Source organism: Mastigoproctus giganteus, chromosome 10 (assembly GCF_048544385.1).
Source record: "Mastigoproctus giganteus isolate SK-2022 chromosome 10, ASM4854438v1, whole genome shotgun sequence".
Lineage (NCBI taxonomy): Eukaryota > Metazoa > Arthropoda > Arachnida > Uropygi > Thelyphonidae > Mastigoproctus > Mastigoproctus giganteus.
In genome coordinates, this window is record NC_143584.1 from 62,712,989 (window position 1) to 62,730,985 (window position 17,997).

At 39.3% G+C, this 17,997-nt stretch overlaps 1 protein-coding gene across 1 annotated transcript in view; it reads left to right on the forward strand.

Moving 5' to 3' along the window:
• Positions 1 to 17,997, forward strand: part of PGAP5 (Per1-like protein PGAP5) — a 291,616-nt gene that overhangs the window by 228,271 nt on the left and 45,348 nt on the right. Inside the window, exon 7 of the mRNA XM_090382931.1 lies at positions 6,117 to 6,236. Coding sequence (XP_090239057.1) covers positions 6,117 to 6,236 — 120 coding nt within the window. The remainder of the gene's footprint in view (positions 1 to 6,116; positions 6,237 to 17,997) is intronic.

Genomic DNA, 17,997 nt, shown 5'->3' on the forward strand with positions numbered 1-17,997 from the left:
TATGTTGCATATATGTGGCCAACGTGGCCCAGTAGGTTACTTTATTTCTTGAGAAGCCGTGTCGGCCACATATGTGTGACACTATTACGGCATATATATGAAGGTTGTTTGTGATTAGTTTATTGCACACATGGCGAGCACTGCAATAAAACTAATTGCGATAAAATAAAATCTCAAATGTCGCAATAAGTTTGTCAGTATTGTAAAATGGTTATAATACTCACAAAGTATTGTAAAAAAAAATCTAAAAAGGAATGGCTAAAAGAAAATTACTAAAATAAGAGGAACTGAGAGAAATTGCTGGAATTTACAATTAAGCAGAATTAAACTTCTCACAGGACACACTGCTGTCGAGTTTTTTCAGAAGTTCAACTTTATCTTTTATGGACAATGTACGGCGCTTTACACCACGAGAGGCACTTCCTTTATGCATTGGAACCATGGCTGGGGCTAAATGTGAGCAGGTTATAATAATAATAAATGCAGAAAAGAAAATGGGAATGGCTTGCCAGTGTTTACGAGTTCGTGCCAACAGCTGATGCTACAACCAATGCCACCAAAACAAAAAGACATTGAGCTTCTTGAAGTGGTCCTAAGATGGGCAACTTGCATGGTGAGATCGGCAAAATGGCAACTGTATGCAACCGTATGAGAAAAGACTTGATTATGTGGGCTTCAGGGCTTGGCATCTGGGCACCTTAGAGGGGACCTGTTTGAGATTTATCAGGCTTTGAGAAAGGTTAGTAAAATGAATGAAGGCAGAATTTTCACTGTTATGAAGAATTCCAGGACTAGGGGTCATAAATTCAAATTACAGGGGAAGAGGTTTAGACTGGATTGTTGGAAGTTTTAACCAGAGAGTCATTGATTACTGGAACAAGTTGCCTCCACAGGTAGTTGAGGCTGACAATTTGGAGAATTTCCAATTGTCAACTGGATAGTTATCTACATGAGGAGGGAAGTGCATAATTTGTATTTTTTTTTTTTTTTTTTTGGTAGGTGCAGCAAAAGCTTGTCTTCCTTGCGCTATATGACTAATACCATAACTTTTTTGTATATAATCTCAGAAACACCAGCAATGAAATCTAGGTGTCCTTCTTCAGATACTGTCAGCAGAAGCCTCACTTTAACTTAGAGATCACATCTTCCCTCATTCAACAGAATGGTGTACTGAGGACCTACTTCCTTAGATCACTAAGATTATATAAAAGACAAGTATAACAGAAGAATAATGGACCCTGGTAAAGTACCTGTGCTAAGTGTTTTAATTTCAATACTAATGGTCAATGTGATTCACTGCAGTTTACATTTTTCTGTTGTCATCGCAGTTTACATTTTTCTGTTGTTACTGCAGTTTACATTTTTCTGTCATCTCTTCCTTTACAGTGTTAGTAACAGTAGAAAATTGCCATGCTGTTATGTATTGTATAGTAATGAATAATTAGAGAAAATAACATTAAAATTACAGCGATATTGATATATTCCCTTCTTAAATTGACATACATTCGTATGTCAATTTAAGAAGGGAAATATTACAGCCATAATCACATGAATTTTGATGATTGGAAAAATTTAACAACTCACTTGTGGGTTGCTCCTCCGGATATGCAGTTATTGAACAGGTTACAATGGGTTGTAATAAAAAAATTAAAACATTTTTCTCTTGTGCTCCTTGAGTGAACTATAACTGTGGAGTGTGATGAAACAACATTTTCTTTAGGCACCAGTATAGCAGACAATAGAATACATCTTAGAACATGTTGAATTACATATGGTTCAGCATGTGCTAAGATGTATTGTTTTGAAACCTTTGAGCAGGACTAGAGTCAATGCACTTGTGGATTTCCATGATGGGAACATGTCAACTAGAAAAAACAGACTTACTGAAAATTCCTTTTGGTAACTGCACAATAAATTTTTAAAGGATCCATTATGAAAATGATCTAATTCAATCATATTGTTGTGTGTGTGTGTGTTATTTTTTTTGGGCATTTATGATAAATTTTGAAGAAATATGGAGTATATTGTTTCAATACATTCCAACTGAAATTAATGTCTTCATTAATTTCGTTGCAAATTTCAATTTATAATGTCAATAGGAGTCATAATATATTATATAAATGAAAGTTATTCAGGATCAGACATGGATGAAGGTCATTTTTTTTTTATCAATTTAACATCTTATTAATAGGACTAAGAAGTCTGCTCAGTTCAGGAATTTATAATGAAATTTAGTTCATGTGCATTTCAATGGTATGTGAATGCTAATGGCTCTTTCATTTTTGATCTTTTTTATTTTTTTTTAAGTTCTATTTTTGCGTTTTACCCAGGAGCTGTGGGACATACAACACACTTGCTCTTGCAAATTTGAGATATGTTCCATAGACATTCAGAAAACAATCTATTACCGAGTGTGCAGTCTAGCCTGTTCAAGAATATTTTTTATAATGTTAAGATTTTTAAATATTTAGTAGTTTACTTCCACAAATACGTACACGACTGGAAATAAATTATTTCCAGTAATGTGTTTGACCAGAAATAATTAATATTATTTCTGGTCAAATTATTTATTTGATTATTTGATTATTTCCACAAATGGAGATAAACTACTACACATTTAAAATACATCCAGCAAAGCATTACTACTGTAAATTATTTTTAAATCTCTCCCCCCTCCTCCCCTCCCTCCTTTCCCCACCCACTTAACCTGGCCCTGGCATTAGCATGGTGGGTCTCACACACCCCATAAAGTTTTTCAAAGTATAGTAATTCTTAATTACTATACTTTGAAGTAATTACTATACTTTGAAGTTTGTCAGGCCAATTTCATGTGATGCATGAAATTGGCCTGACATTCAGTAGCTGCACAAAACTAGTCATTGTTTATTTTTACTCTGTCTGATTAAGCCTTTTTTATGTTTTGAGAAAAGCAGAAGCATTGGAAATCTTTTGAGATGTTCACACTCCACTACATTAACTGCATTTCTGCTTGTGACAAGTTGCTGTTATAACTTTTATGAATATGCAATATTTACAACAGTTTTTCAGTTCAAATTTTTAATCTTCTATTTGGCTGACTTTTTTTATTGTTAATTCACAGGTGTGCAGTCAGTGGTATTCTAGGTTTTGGTCTTGCATCAGTATACTGTTTATGGAGTAGTAGGGATCATTTAAAAGATATCTTTCAAACACTTGAGAAAAATTTTTCTTTAAATGCCATCATCTGATTTTCTTGAACGCAGTATAACCGCAGTTGTTTTTGCGCCAGTAAAATCGAAACCAAACAAACAAACCAAGCCATCATCTGAAACTGTGAAAAACAGCAGCTTTCAGCCTGCACTTCTTCACAAGTGTTTTGGTTTCATCTGCTGTTTCGTATATAGACTACTATATCTTGTAAAATACAAACATTTTCTTATATATATATATATATATTAGCCATTTAGAATTTGAAAATATTTGAACTTTAGTTGTTGACAAAATTATAATAAGAGGAGGAACAGAAACATATTTTTGTCTTTTATGGGAGAAACTGAAGGGGAAGCAAAATTATGACTCTGAAGAAGTGATAAAGACCACAAGAAAAAATAAAATCACCAAAAAGTTTATTGCAGCAAAAATAATTACTATTTGTGAACCAAGCTGATTTTGTTTCAAGTTGTATACTTGAAACAAAATCCATTATAATGAGATCAGAAAGCATTATATGTCACCTAACAGTAGTAAAAAATATAGGAGGAAAGCATGTGACAAGGCAGAGCATGTAACGAATAAAGATAGTATAAAGATGTCTGGAGCATGCAAATTTCAAATTAAATTTCATTGCAAAAATTGTGCTCTTTTTAAAGAGGAGTAAAAAGTCACTCTAATAAATATTAATTTGCTCTTGTTCCTTCCTGAATATTAATCAACAAGATATATTTTTGTTATAACGAAACAGGCCTACGCGCTCTGGATTCATTAAGAATTTATTACAGTTATACACAGAGCGTACAAATAAAGAAGAAATATATGAGCTTTCGGCTATATGGTAGCCTTCATCAGAATTAAAAATACATGAATGGCAGTTGGAATGAAGATGTGCACTGCCAGGTGCGTGAGACGCGAGGTTTAATTGTTTGTTGACGTCTGTGGCTGTGACGCATGATGACGTGGCCAGCGCTTGTCCAATGATAGAACTACTGACTCTGTGATCGGGTTGACTTGGCAACCACTGTTCCTGTTCAAGGATTTATCCGAAGATTTTATATTTAACGATTCCAACCAGGTAAGTTTTAGGTAATGGTGGGATCTGTCTACCACCACGACATCGCGGTGTGGGTCGATGTCGTGGTGGGTTGTCCAGACATGTTCGGCGATAGCTGAGTGTTCTATATCCGCTAAACGGATCGCTCTTTTGTGCTCCGAGAGACGTTTCTCGAGTCGACGTCCAGTCTCTCCAAAGTAGCAGCTAGTGCAGTCACGGCAAGAGATGCGGTAGACCAAACCGCTCTGCAGAAGGGTGGGGACAGGTGTTTTCACGTTGGAAATGAAAGAACGCAGTTTCTTGCCTGGGAGTTGGATGCACTTTATTCCGTGCGTTCTCAGGATTCTACCGATCTGTTGTGACAGGTTGGGGTAGTATGGGATGAATGCCCTCGTGGATGGCTCGGGTCAAAGAGATCACTAGGGTCAAAGTAGACCTTACGAGGTGTGGCTACCCCATTGACGTCCTCGACAGGTGTGATCTACAGACACGTGACATCGTGACGACCAGCTACAACACCAACAGTGACGAGCCATCCACGAGGGCATTCATCCCATACTACCCCAACCTGTCACAACAGATCGGTAGAATCCTGAGAACGCACGGAATAAAGTGCATCCAACTCCCAGGCAAGAAACTGCGTTCTTTCATTTCCAACGTGAAAACACCTGTCCCCACCCTTCTGCAGAGCGGTTTGGTCTACCGCATCTCTTGCCGTGACTGCACTAGCTGCTACTTTGGAGAGACTGGACGTCGACTCGAGAAACGTCTCTCGGAGCACAAAAGAGCCATCCGTTTAGCGGATATAGAACACTCAGCTATCGCCGAACATGTCTGGACAACCCACCACGACATCGACCCACACCGCGATGTCGTGGTGGTAGACAGATCCCACCATTACCTAAAACGTACCTGGTTGGAATCGTTAAATATAAAATCTTCGGATAAATCCTTGAACAGGAACAGTGGTTGCCAAGTCAACCCGATCACAGAGTCAGTAGTTCTATCATTGGACAAGCGCTGGCCACGTCATCATGCGTCACAGCCACAGACGTCAACAAACAATTAAACCTCGCGTCTCACGCACCTGGCAGTGCACATCTTCATTCCAACTGCCATTCATGTATTTTTGATTCTGATGAAGGCTACCATATAGCCGAAAGCTCATATATTTCTTCTTTATTTGTACGCTCTGTGTATAACTGTAATAAATTCTTAATATTTTTGTTATGCTATCACATTTTAATCTGGTTTTTATATTTTTCTTTAAAGAAAGACTGAATTTAAAATTCTAAAACGTCTATTTAATTTTTAAAAAGGGGACTGTTGATTTGTAAAAGTTGCTATAAAAATAAAATTAATTTTCCTTTCAAAATAAGATTTATTAGCTTATAAAACTTTAAAATAAAGAAGAAACTTTAAAATACAGAATAAAGAAACAAATAAGAAGAACTTGTAAAACTTAAATATTGCATCTTTAAATGGACAAAATTTGATTACAGTGTGACACACCACCACCACCACAGCAAAGCCAGGTTAAACTTAAACCTGGATATTTAAACCCAGGTTACAATATCATGTGACTTAGAAATCTGAAAATGAGGGAATATTAAAAGATATTCCAATTGAAAAAATAAGACGAAGAAATAATTCTTTTCACTTGGAATTTTCAAGAGTTGTCAGTGATTAAAAAAAAAAAAAAACAAAAAAAAAAGACATCAAAGATGTCTTTTTTTTTTTTGGTATCCGATTTTTCCCTCTCTGCTTGCCTACTTATATGCATATGATCACTTTCATTTTTGTAAATAGTATAAATTTTTGGGGAAGTCACAATGGAAATACCGCAATTAATTAATTTTGTTCTTTATAGCATTTTCCTATGTATCGTCCATCGGATTTGATATGCCAAGAAACTGATTCTACTTTTAAACAGTTAAATGAGCCATTTCGAGAAGCCTGGGAGTGTCTCTCTAAACAGTCTTCAGATAAGGTAAAAATATAATATCATGTTTAATTTTGTCTGGTATAAATTACTGAAAAAGTGAATTGAAATCCACTGATCATATAATGAGTACTGTGCATACTTCGCAGTATTTTCTGTCACTTTCAAGATTTGTCTACCCCCTTTATGTTGAGGTTTAATTTTTCTTTTAAAGGAAAAAATAAACTTAGATAATGTTTTAATGTAATAATCTCTTAGGACTTCATATTATTGACCCCTACATTCCATATTGAAATATGTTTGGTTTCAATAGGATACATAAACAGCAAAATTCCATTATAGTGAAATTCTCAGGGAGCATGAAAATTTCATTCTCATGAATGTTGCTCAAAATTATTTTAAAAGACCTGTTATTTCTTCAAATGATTTTACAGAACCTTTCTAATTAGAGAAGCATTAATTTAACTTTATTTTACTTAAATGGAAACTATAGAATTAATAATAGATGATAAAAACAGAAAATACATAATAGAAAAGCAAATTAATTTTTATAAAGATTGTCACTTTAAATTTAAACTTTTATATAGTACTTTCTTGGATTGGCTTTTTAATTGCATAACACTCCACAATTTTAACTAGGTGAGTTTTTTTTTTTAGTAAATTTCATTAGTGTGCAACTTTTATTATAAATTGTAATATCAGCTACTTTTCAAAGTATATCATCAAATTATAATTAGTATTGCATTTTTTATAATATTAGGTATTAGTACTGAGGTATATTAAGTACAGTTACACTAAAGGGATGGGATACACTTAAATAGAAGGGGTGCAAGAATATTTGCTGATGCTGTTAAGGCAGGTAGGTCAGAAAACTGATAGCTTGTGGGTGGGGCTACACAGACTAATAGGTTAGCTAGAGCTGCAGGCAGAAGGGAAAGTGATTTTTGCACTGCTTCTGTTGGAACATGCAGCAGCCCAGAAAACAAGTTGTCAGGGATTTCTTACAGACCTGTTAGTTTAACTTCTGTTCTATGGATAATAATGGAGTCACTTGTTAAGAGGCATTGCAAGTTTATCTAGAAAAGACTTCAGTTATAGTTCAGACACAGCATGGGTTTATTAAGGGGAAGTCTTGTCTGACCAATTTGATTGGATACTACAATGTGATCACAAAGGAACTGGATACAAAAAATTTTGATATCATTTACTTGGATTTCAGGAAAACTTTTGATACTGTTGAAAGTTGAGCAGATGGGCTGAGAGGTAGCAACTGAAGTTTAACATTGGCAAATGCAAAGTGCTGCATATTATTATTATTATTAGCATTAGCCATATGGTGCAAGGAAGCCCAAGGGTTATGCTGCACCAGATTAAAAAAAAAAAAAGAAATTTGAATTACCCCAAGAGAGAGAAGTAGAAGGGAATCACCAGCTGTGTAACATACCAACTGTGTGGTACTACACTCAGGATAGTGAAGAATGAACAATGCCTGGGGTTAATTGTGCAGTGAGATATGAAGTTTTCTGATCAGTGCAGACAGACTGCCAGAGCAACTCATGTGGTCTTGTCAATGATATTCAGGAATTTTGCTAGCAGGAATAAGGAGGTAATTATCCCTTTGTATAAGGCATTAGTCAGGCCACACCTTGAGTAAATACTGCATTCAGATCTGAAAAGCTCATTTTAGGTAGGTAGTAGAGCTGCTGGAACAGATATAGAGAAGGGCAACAAAGGGTTGCTCTTACCAATAAAGGCTTAATAAATTGCAGTGTTTGGAGTCTAGGCACCTGAGAGGTGATCTGATTGAGGTGTATAAGGCATTCAGTGGTTTGAGCAAGCTCAGTGCTGATGAGATTCTTCCTCTTGTTCAGATTATGCACTTGAGGAAGCATAAATTCAAATTGAGGAAAGACTAAGATTGTGGAAATTTGGCTTTAGCCAGTGGGTGGTTGATTGCTGGAACAAATTTCCATCTGTCATTGTGGAAGTTTGATAGCTTAAATAAATTCAAGGAAGAACTGAAAAACCTTTGGAGTGAATAGATTGGTGAAATGGGAACTTTTTGGTAGTTTTTGGTTGTTGCTATGTAAGCTTGCATCATATGCCTCTACTAATGATAATGCTAATTACCTGGGAGCTGACAGATGCACATTCCTGCAATTATACAAAACTGTGATTAGATCACAATTTGATTATGGATTTCCTGTGTTTGCTTCAACTAGACAGAGGATAATACAGTACCTAGATATAGTCCACCACAGTTCTCTCCTAACTTCCCCAATTTATAGCTTGTATGCAGAAATATCAACTTCCATACATCTTTGATGAGAGATTGTTTACTCTGAATGTACTCAGTGAAAATACGCACTCAGTTATCACATCCAAACTAGCCCATTATTCACGAACTGTTAACTATTAACATGGCAGTTAACTATGATTGCAAACTGATTGAAAATAAATCAGTAGAATTGCATTTCAGAGACTTAGTTTGGAAGAAAAGGGGCATATCCCCATTTGTTAAAGGAGAAGTTCCATGTGTTGCACAGCATTGAAATTAGAAACAGTCATCAGATTTATAATGGATGGATCAAAATTGAACAACGTGAGAGTACATGTGAACAGGCGAAGTTTTTACGGCTCCAAAAAATAGAGACGTTTTTGCTTTTTTATTGACTTAAATTGGTATATTAATTTGTTTTTTAGAGTTGCTTTATATTCCTAGTAACAATACTTTAGTTTAAATTGAATTTAGATAGAGATTTTGTAGGTTATTACTTAGTATCGGTAAGGGTATCAGTATATATATATATATATAATGTATAAGTAGCTTATAGACCTAGTCAAGCTCCGTAGTTTATTTTGAATTTGGATAGCGCGATTTGGAAAGTAAATAATACCTGTCCATAGATTAACTGTTTGTAACTTGCCGCCATTGTTAAACGATACGTGTGCTAGTGTAAGGTTTAACGGAAAACTAGATAGCAAGTATAGTAGCATCAATTAATCAGAAAAATTTATTAATCTTATTAAATTTCATTGTCAATTGAATTGACTGCCAATATGGCCGCCGTTGTGTTCGGACATATGATATATCGCTCCGTGATTTTTGTGTAAAAAATGTGTTTAAACTACAGATTATGTTCTACAGTGTGTTCTCTCAAGAAGATATGCAGTACAGGAGTCCCTTGGTGAGAAACTTTTGCATTCTACCGGGTATTAAGTTAGATCCCAGCATAATTTATCTGTTTCCTTTGTTGCCAGACTGCACTGGTCACCATGTGGCTGACGGCAGGGAAATAGAGAGCCGACCAATATAACGTGGCTGGCACGCTGGTATCTGGCCATTGACTGGGGAGGTTGCCCTCATAGTGATTGTGTCCTGTGTTAACTTGTACAGAAAGAACGTTCCAATATTTCTGGACTGTGTTTGAAGCAATATTATAGAGAAAATCATGACTTTTGTGCTTCCCCCCTCCCATAAACTTTCCATGATGACGCGTGAACTTCTTACTCGTGCGAGACATTGAAATCGTGATGTCACCATCGTCTTTGGCGTTCCCCGAAAACACCAAAGGGAACTAATCCCATCGCTCTGGTTGCACTTTAGCACTTGGCTGTTCCCTCCCCCACCACGTGACCAACTGAAGAACTTAAATTTGCGATTAACAGTTGTAAGACACGTAATAAACCTACGGACTTGTGGTTAGTGTCCATCGACAGCTCTTGGAGCCCTACTTTCAACTAGCACGCCCAAAACCCGATAATTCGGAAAACCCCTTAAATCCGAAATACCAACAAAATGGAGAGAAAATCGGACAGAACTACCGTCGCTGGGGAACAAGATCAAAATAATGATTCGATATTGATAGAAAACCAAGAAGAGGCGGAGAACCCCCGCCCAGGAACTCCCCCGACCAAAGGAAAAAATTGGAAAATGACTGCTCCGAAATCAGAAAGGAAAACACGCTCGCAATCCGAGCAAAAGGAGACAAATGAAGTAGCTGCCACACAGAATGACATTACAGAGGACAAACGGGATGCCAATGATGCACCAAAAAATGCGGAATCTCCCCCCATGGACCCTACGCTGCCCGAAGGTTCTGTTCTGGACCAGATGCTGGTCCTCCGGGTGCAGCTCGAAAACAAGTTGAAGGAATCCTCTAGCAGAATAACCACTGCCCTCAGAGGAGAAATTGTGACCATCTGGACCAAGCTGGAAACGGTTCTACAGAAGGTCCGCGTAGAAGCAATAACAAATAAGGCCAAATTGGAGGCTTACATGGAATGTGGGGCAAAACAAATGCCACAGCAGGCACCCACTTACGCAGAAACGCTGAGGAAACCTACAAATGTACAGACCAAAAGTCAATCGGTCAAAAGAAAAACCCTTCTGCCCACACCCAACATAGTGGTTGTACGACCAGTAGGGAATGAAAAATCCATCAGTGAGGAAATAAAGAAGAAAGTCACAGAGAACTTGAAAGAGGACTTCGGCGCTACTAGAATCAAAGCTATCCGAAAAACCAGAAACCCCGGAATAGTTATTGAAACAGCAACCAGAGAAGAAGCACAGCAGATAATAACAAACCCCAAGATCTTCACCCTAGGCCTTACCGCGGAGGCCCCCAAAAGAAAAGGGCCATCTGTAATCATTTTTGATATTGACCAGGATATGACATCTGAAAGTGTAAGGGAAGAGATATACAGAAAAAACCTCTTAAACCAATTACCTGACAAGGATGAAAAACAGCTAATCATACCCAAGTACAGAACAAAATCTAGAAATAGTGGAAATTGCAACTGGGTGGTAGAGCTGGCCCCCGAAGCATGGCAGATCCTATGAATGCAAAACACCATATACATAGAGTGGAGCAGTCATAGATTTAGAGAACGTGTGGATATACCAAGGTGCTTCCGATGCTGCAAGTACGGCCACACAACACACACCTGCGCCCAAAAAGAAGCAACATGTGGCCACTGCTCTGAAATGGGCCACAATTACAGCAGCTGCCCAAAGAAAGAAAAAGATCTGCACCAACTGCAAATCCCTGAGGTTAGATCATGCCCATTCCACACACGACACAAACTGCCCCAACTTACCAGAAAGCTAAGAGTTCATACCAGTCACGAATCAATTATGGGGATACACCATAAGAAATTTAATAACAGAATCCTTGTGGTGCACCAAATAAACGTGCAGCGGGCCAGAGCATTGGCCGACCAAGTACGGCAAAGCGCTGATGAGGCAAACGCAGATGTTATCCTGATACAGGAGCCCTACACTCACACAGGGCAAGTCAGGGGCTATCCGCTCCGATATAAAATTGTACAATGCAACGAAGACACTCCGAGGGCGGCAGTGATAGTACGGAACCCGGAGATAACCACAACAAAAATACCACAACTCTGCACGCCATGGGCAGCATGTACCCATATTATTAGCTCTGTTGGCAGCCTGTATATGATCTCGCTGTACTGCAGACCCGGAATAGAAATAGATTTCACTATCACTTACCTACAAACAGTGCAAGAAACCCTAGCAGGACAAAGAGTCGTAATCAGCGCCGATGTAAACTGCCGCTCCCCTGTCTGGCACAGCACTACACCAGACCGACGAGGTACCAGGAATGGACAGAGGCTTGAGGAGTTCCTAGCAAATTCTATCTTCACTGTAAAGAATCAACCCTTCAATCTACCGACATACTGCAACACCTTATGGGAATCAACCATAGACATCACGCTAACCACAAGAAACATAGCACCTCATGTGACCGATTGGACTGTGCAAAATGCCTGGACCACATCGGATCACCGCATAATCACCTTCAATATCAAGAGAATGATGCCAAGACCAATGGCAAATTGGTCTTGGCAAATACAAATGGCAAATACATGGCGAGCAGGTTCGCCATCAAAAAGGCAAACTGGGAGCTCTTTCGTGAACAATTGATCCGCAAAGCACAAGAGGAAGTGACCGGATGGGAGAGTGACAGGATGGAAAACGTAGACAGGATGCAGGAGAAAGTCGCCCACATTATAACCACTGCAGCGGAAATGGCGATGAAAAGGAAGACACCCTCCACAGGAGCCATGCCGTGGTGGACCCTGGAGTTACAAAGACTACGAAAGAAAGTTCAAATAAAGAGAAAAGAATACCAGAGGGCACGGAGAACCTGGCCACCCGCAGAGGTAGCCTATCTAAGACATCAATACCAACAGCTACGCAATGCCTACACTGAAAAAATAAAGAAAAATAAGAAAGCCTCCTGGGAGCGACTAGTCTCTGCGACCGGATATGAGGACCCCTGGGGGGTCGTATACAAAATAACCACAAATAAGCTCCCCAGGGGGGAAATAACGACGGCAACAAAAACACCTCAAGGATCCCTCACTAAAACATGGGATGATTCAATTAATAATATTCTAAATACAATCATTCTAGAACCCCCAGACAACCTCAGTGACAAGCAAGAAGAAATCTCCTGAGCGAATGAGGCATATGCATCGCAACAAATGGAGCCGTCCTTCACCATGGAGGAGCTAAAAAATGCTGCGGCACAGATGCGAAAAAAGAAATGCTTGGGACCGGACCTCCTGGAGCCGGAGCTGATCAAAAAGGCTGTGGAACACATACCTGGCCTCCTGCTCAAACTTCTAAACTGCTGCCTGCAATCGGGGAAATTTCCGACCTCCTGGAAAACCGCAAATCTGAAACTCATCCTGAAGAACCCTAACAAGCCACCGGAACAACCGGATTCCTACCGACCGATAGCTTTACTGACTACCCTGAGTAAACTATACGAAAGGCTGTTGCACAAAAGAATTATGAACCACTACAAAGCTGCAAACCTAGAATCACCAAAACAATATGGATTCAAAGCGTGATTATCAACCATAGAAGCAGTCCAAAACCTTATATTCAAAGCAACCCAATGCGACAGGAAGTACTTCCTAGTCATTGCAGTGGACTTCGCAGGGGCGTTCAACACCCTGTGGTGGCCGAGTGTCCTTGGACGGCTCCGGGAGGCAGCGCTCCGAACAAACCTCTACAAGTGTATAAAGGATTACCTAACTGACCGAAGAATTGAGGTGGTAACACCTTTTCGAAAAGTGGCTCGATGGGTCCGCAGGGGCTGCCCCCAGGGCTTGGTCTTGGGGCCACTCATGTGGAACTTTGTCTTTGACGACTTCCTGGCTCAGGACTTGGGCGAAGTGAGCTGCCAGGCCTTTGCTGACGATTTGGTCCTGATGGTGGAGGCGGACTCCAGATCGGGCCTGGAGACTCATGCAAACCAGGCAATACAGGTGTTACAGGATTGGGCAAAGCTACACATGTTGAAGATCTCACCCACGAAGACGAACTCTGTTCTACTGAAAGGAGTGCTTGACATCCACAGACCACCGCAAATAAAGATAGCAGGAGCAACCATCAAACTTGCAAAACAAATATGATACTTAGGAATTACAATCAACAGTAATTTATCCTTCACCCCTCACATCATCCACCTGAAAGAAAAACTAAGGAATTACGCAGCATTAATAGCAAGAGTCTCATGCAGGGACTGGGGATTAAACAGAAAAACCCTGTCCCTGTATTACAAAGCAATTTTCATCCCAGCCATTACCTACGGATCCCCGATATGGTACAAAAAAGCAGGAACAGTAGTAAATAAAAGACACCTGGACACAATCCAGCGTAGCATTATGCTGCTCATCATCTCCCGTGCATGCAGAACAGTGAGCACGCACGCCCTCCAGGTCTTGACAGGAGTCCTCCCACTGGACCTGGAGGTGACTCGCTGCGGGCTCATGTACCACCTGTCTAAGGGAACACCCACTAACATCTATGGACTCACCCTAGAACCAAACAACAACCGCAAAGCAGAAAAGCATAGAATCGTGGCTCACCTGCTACAGCTGTGGCAGGACAGATGGACAGCATCAAATAAAGGCGAAGTGACGAAGAGATTCATACCACTGGTTGCCAAGACGTATCCAAAAGCCCCCCATGGTTTAACCCGGGGTTAAATGCAACTAGCGGGCCATGGCCCATTCAAGGCAAAATTGAACATGCTGGGTATAACGGAGGAGCTAACTTGCACCTGTGGTGAGCCTGAAACATGGCATCATATAATGCACGACTGTGAGTGCTATGAGGAACACAGAAGCCTGCTAATAACTAAAATACAGTACATACCAAAAAATAAAAAACACCATCTCTTGGACACAGAAGACGACTACGTGGCTTTCAGCCAATTTGCACGAGAAGTCTTCGACCGAAGAAGAACGGAAATTGCCATCCACAATGAATGAAAGTAAATTACATGCTCGAAGAAAATCGACCACCCCACAAGACTGCAAAGAGTTAGAGGAAATCAAAATGAGCATGGAAGAAGACAACCCCGACCAAAGTGAGGCCATAAATGGATCAAAGGACCCAACAGGACCCTACAAAGATCAAGAAAATAGCAAAGTGACAAGGAACCTGGTCAGACACAGCCATAGGAACTAACCGACGAAGATGAGTACATGCAAACAAACCAAGTGACAAAAAGCCCGGACTGGACATAAATGCAGGAACTACTTGCATTACGCCATATGGTGGTATGAATAGGACACCCTAGTCCTATTCACCTTTAATTCCCAATCCCCAAGCAGGGGGGGAGACGGTTTCCTGTTTCCCCCTGCCACTCCCCGCTTCTCTATCTCTGGTGGGGCATGGGCCTGCCCCACTGCTTTTGGGGATACCTGCTCTATTGTCCTCATACTTCTGGCTTTTCCCCCCAGTCTTTAATCTCCCTCCCCTACTCTGTCTATACACCAGCGAACGTCCCACACAATGTTAAAAAATTAAAATATCTCCAAATTGAAACCGCGCACGCAAAACTCTTTCGGCTTAAACCTTTTTCAGCGATTATTTTATTTTTTTTATTTAATTTTTTTTTTTTTTTTTTAAGGCCCTAGCCACTGAAATCTCAGGAAACTAGGTGGCAGGGCCTGCCAGAGTAAAATATCAACTACTGGGTACCTGGTCTGCCTCCACGAGGCTAAGTGTGGACAACGTTGGGCCCCAGCAGGGGCCTAGCGGCTAAATGGCCAGAAGAACAACGATACACAACACTAAACTTACAAAATCCATACACTTTTAAATCTCTGGCCTTTACAGTGAACTGTTACACCTACAATGAAAGCAACGCGGAGTTGGGGGAAACCTCCGGTGCCGCTAGACACGAATACACTTTACACTTTGTCAATTGAATTGTACTTTTTTAACTAAATAAATATAGCGACCTAGTTATTACAAACGTAACATCATAAATTAATACATATAAGTTGACAGGGGTTAAGAAAGTCATGAAAATGTGAATTGGAATATTATCGGTTTGGCTGAAACAAGAAGAAGAAATGAATCACTTATAAGTTTATCAAGTGGAAATTGCTGTACACTAATGGAAACAGTGAAAGGAGTGAAGGTGGAGTTGGGTTTCTGGTCCATAAAGATTTTAAAAACAACATTTTGGAATTCAAAAGTACATCACCAAGGGTGTCAAGGCTAATACTCAAGATTTCTAAGAGGTACAAGCTAAAAATTATAATGATTTATGCAACAACATCGAGCCATGATGATGAAGAGGTTGAAGAAATGTACACTGACATTGAGAGTCTTCTAGATGAGCAGAAAACCCACTACACTATTATTATAGGGGACTTCAATGCTAAGGTTGGAAAAAGGCAAAACAGCGCAGAAAGAGAAACTATAGGAAATTTTGGAATTGGTAAAAGAAATAAAAGAGGTGAAAGACTTGTGGAATTTGCTGAATCTCAAGGACTGTCAGTAATGAACACTTTTTTCAAGAAAAGGGTGAACAGAAAGTGGACATGGAAAAGTCCAAATGGATTAACAACTAATGAAATCGACTTCATCCTCACTAACAGAAGATATATTGTGAATGATGTTACCGTCCTGAATAAGGTAAATGTTGGAAGTGATCACAGAATGGTAAGATGTACACTTGATATAGATGTAGGAAAGGAAAGGAAAAAACCTGACTCGAGTAAATAATACAAAGGTCTTTGAGATAACAGAGGAGGAGAAAAAGCAGTATGTACTGGAACTTAAAAACAAGTTTGAGCTTCTGCAGACTGCTCAGGACCAAGATATCAACGAGGAATATTACAACTTTCTGAAAGTGATAAAGCCCAAGAAACCTATAGGGAAACAGAAATCCAAAGAAGAAAAAATTAGTCAAGAAACACTTGTCATGATGAACCGAAGACGACAAATGAAGAGCAAGGAAAACACTGACAGGGAGAAAATTGAGTATACTGAGTTATGCAAAGCCATTAGAAAGAGACTCAGAGATGACATAAGAAGATTTAACACAAGAAAAGTAGAACAAGCATTAAGGGAAAACAAAGGATTTAAATCAGCAGCCATGAGCAGTAATACAGAAAGACAAATGATACTGAAACTGAAGAATAGCGATGGTGTACTTATAAACAGCAGAGAAGGCATAATTCAAATAGCAGAAGACTACTATAGAGAATTATACAAGGAGCGAGCGAATGATACCAGCAGTGGGGAAGATGAATTGCAAAGTAACAACACATGCGACATACCCGATATTCTTCCTGATGAGGTAGAATATGCATCGAAGAAAATGAAGAATCGGAAAGCCCCGGAGGAAGATGAAGTTACTGTAGAGTTGTTAAAATTGGGAGGAAGTGACATAACACAAAAACTGGCAAGGCTCTTCACAAAGTGCATTAGAAAAGGTGTGACGCCTAAGCAGTGGAATAATGCAATCATAGTTTTGCTGCATAAGAAAGGAGATAAATCAGAAATTGGAAATTATAGACCAATTAGCTTGTTATCCCACATCTACAAGTTGTTCACAAGGGTCATTACTAACAGATTAGAAAGAATACTTGATGAGAATCAACCGAAAGAGCAAGCAGGCTTTAGAACAGGATTCTCAACTATGGATCACCTTCACATAATATCACAGCTAATGGAGAAAGCAAATGAATATAATACACCATTATGCCTGGCATTTGTGGATTATGAAAAGGAATTTGACTCCATACAGCATAAGGCAGTGTTTCGGGCACTGGGAAGTGCCCGAAACACTGCCTTCATTTTGCTGTATTCTGATTTTGAAGAAAATATATGAGAGTGCTACCTCCTCTATTAGACTAGACAAAGACAGTAGCAAATTTAAAATTGAGAAAGGAGTTCGACAAGGAGACACAATATCTCCAAAGCTGTTTATTGCTGCCCTTGAGGAAGCTTTCAGAAGATTAGACTGGTCGCAGAAAGGAGTCAATGTGAACGGAGAGTACCTAAACCATTTACGATTTGCAGATGACATTGTGGTTATAAGCCACGATCCCAAAGAATTAGAGGAAAATCTTAATCAGTTATGCACAGTTAGTAAGGATTTTGGACTAAAGATGAATATGGCTAAAACAAAAGTAATGATGAACAAGTATGCCACGGAAAGGGAAATAATGATTGAAGGAGCAGTAATTGAAAAGATGGAGTCATATACTTATGTGGGACAAGTTATTAGCTGTAATAATGATAAATGGCTGGAAGTCAAGAGAAGAATAAATTTTGGATGGATAGCATTCAGGAAATATAGTCACATACTGAAGAGCAATATCCCAGTTTGTCTGAAACGTAAAATAACGAATCAATGTATACTCCCCACCATGACTTATGGAAGTGAAACTTGGGCACTCACCAAAAGAATGGAAGAGAAGCTGAGAACTACACAGCGAAGAATGGAATGAATTATATTGGGAA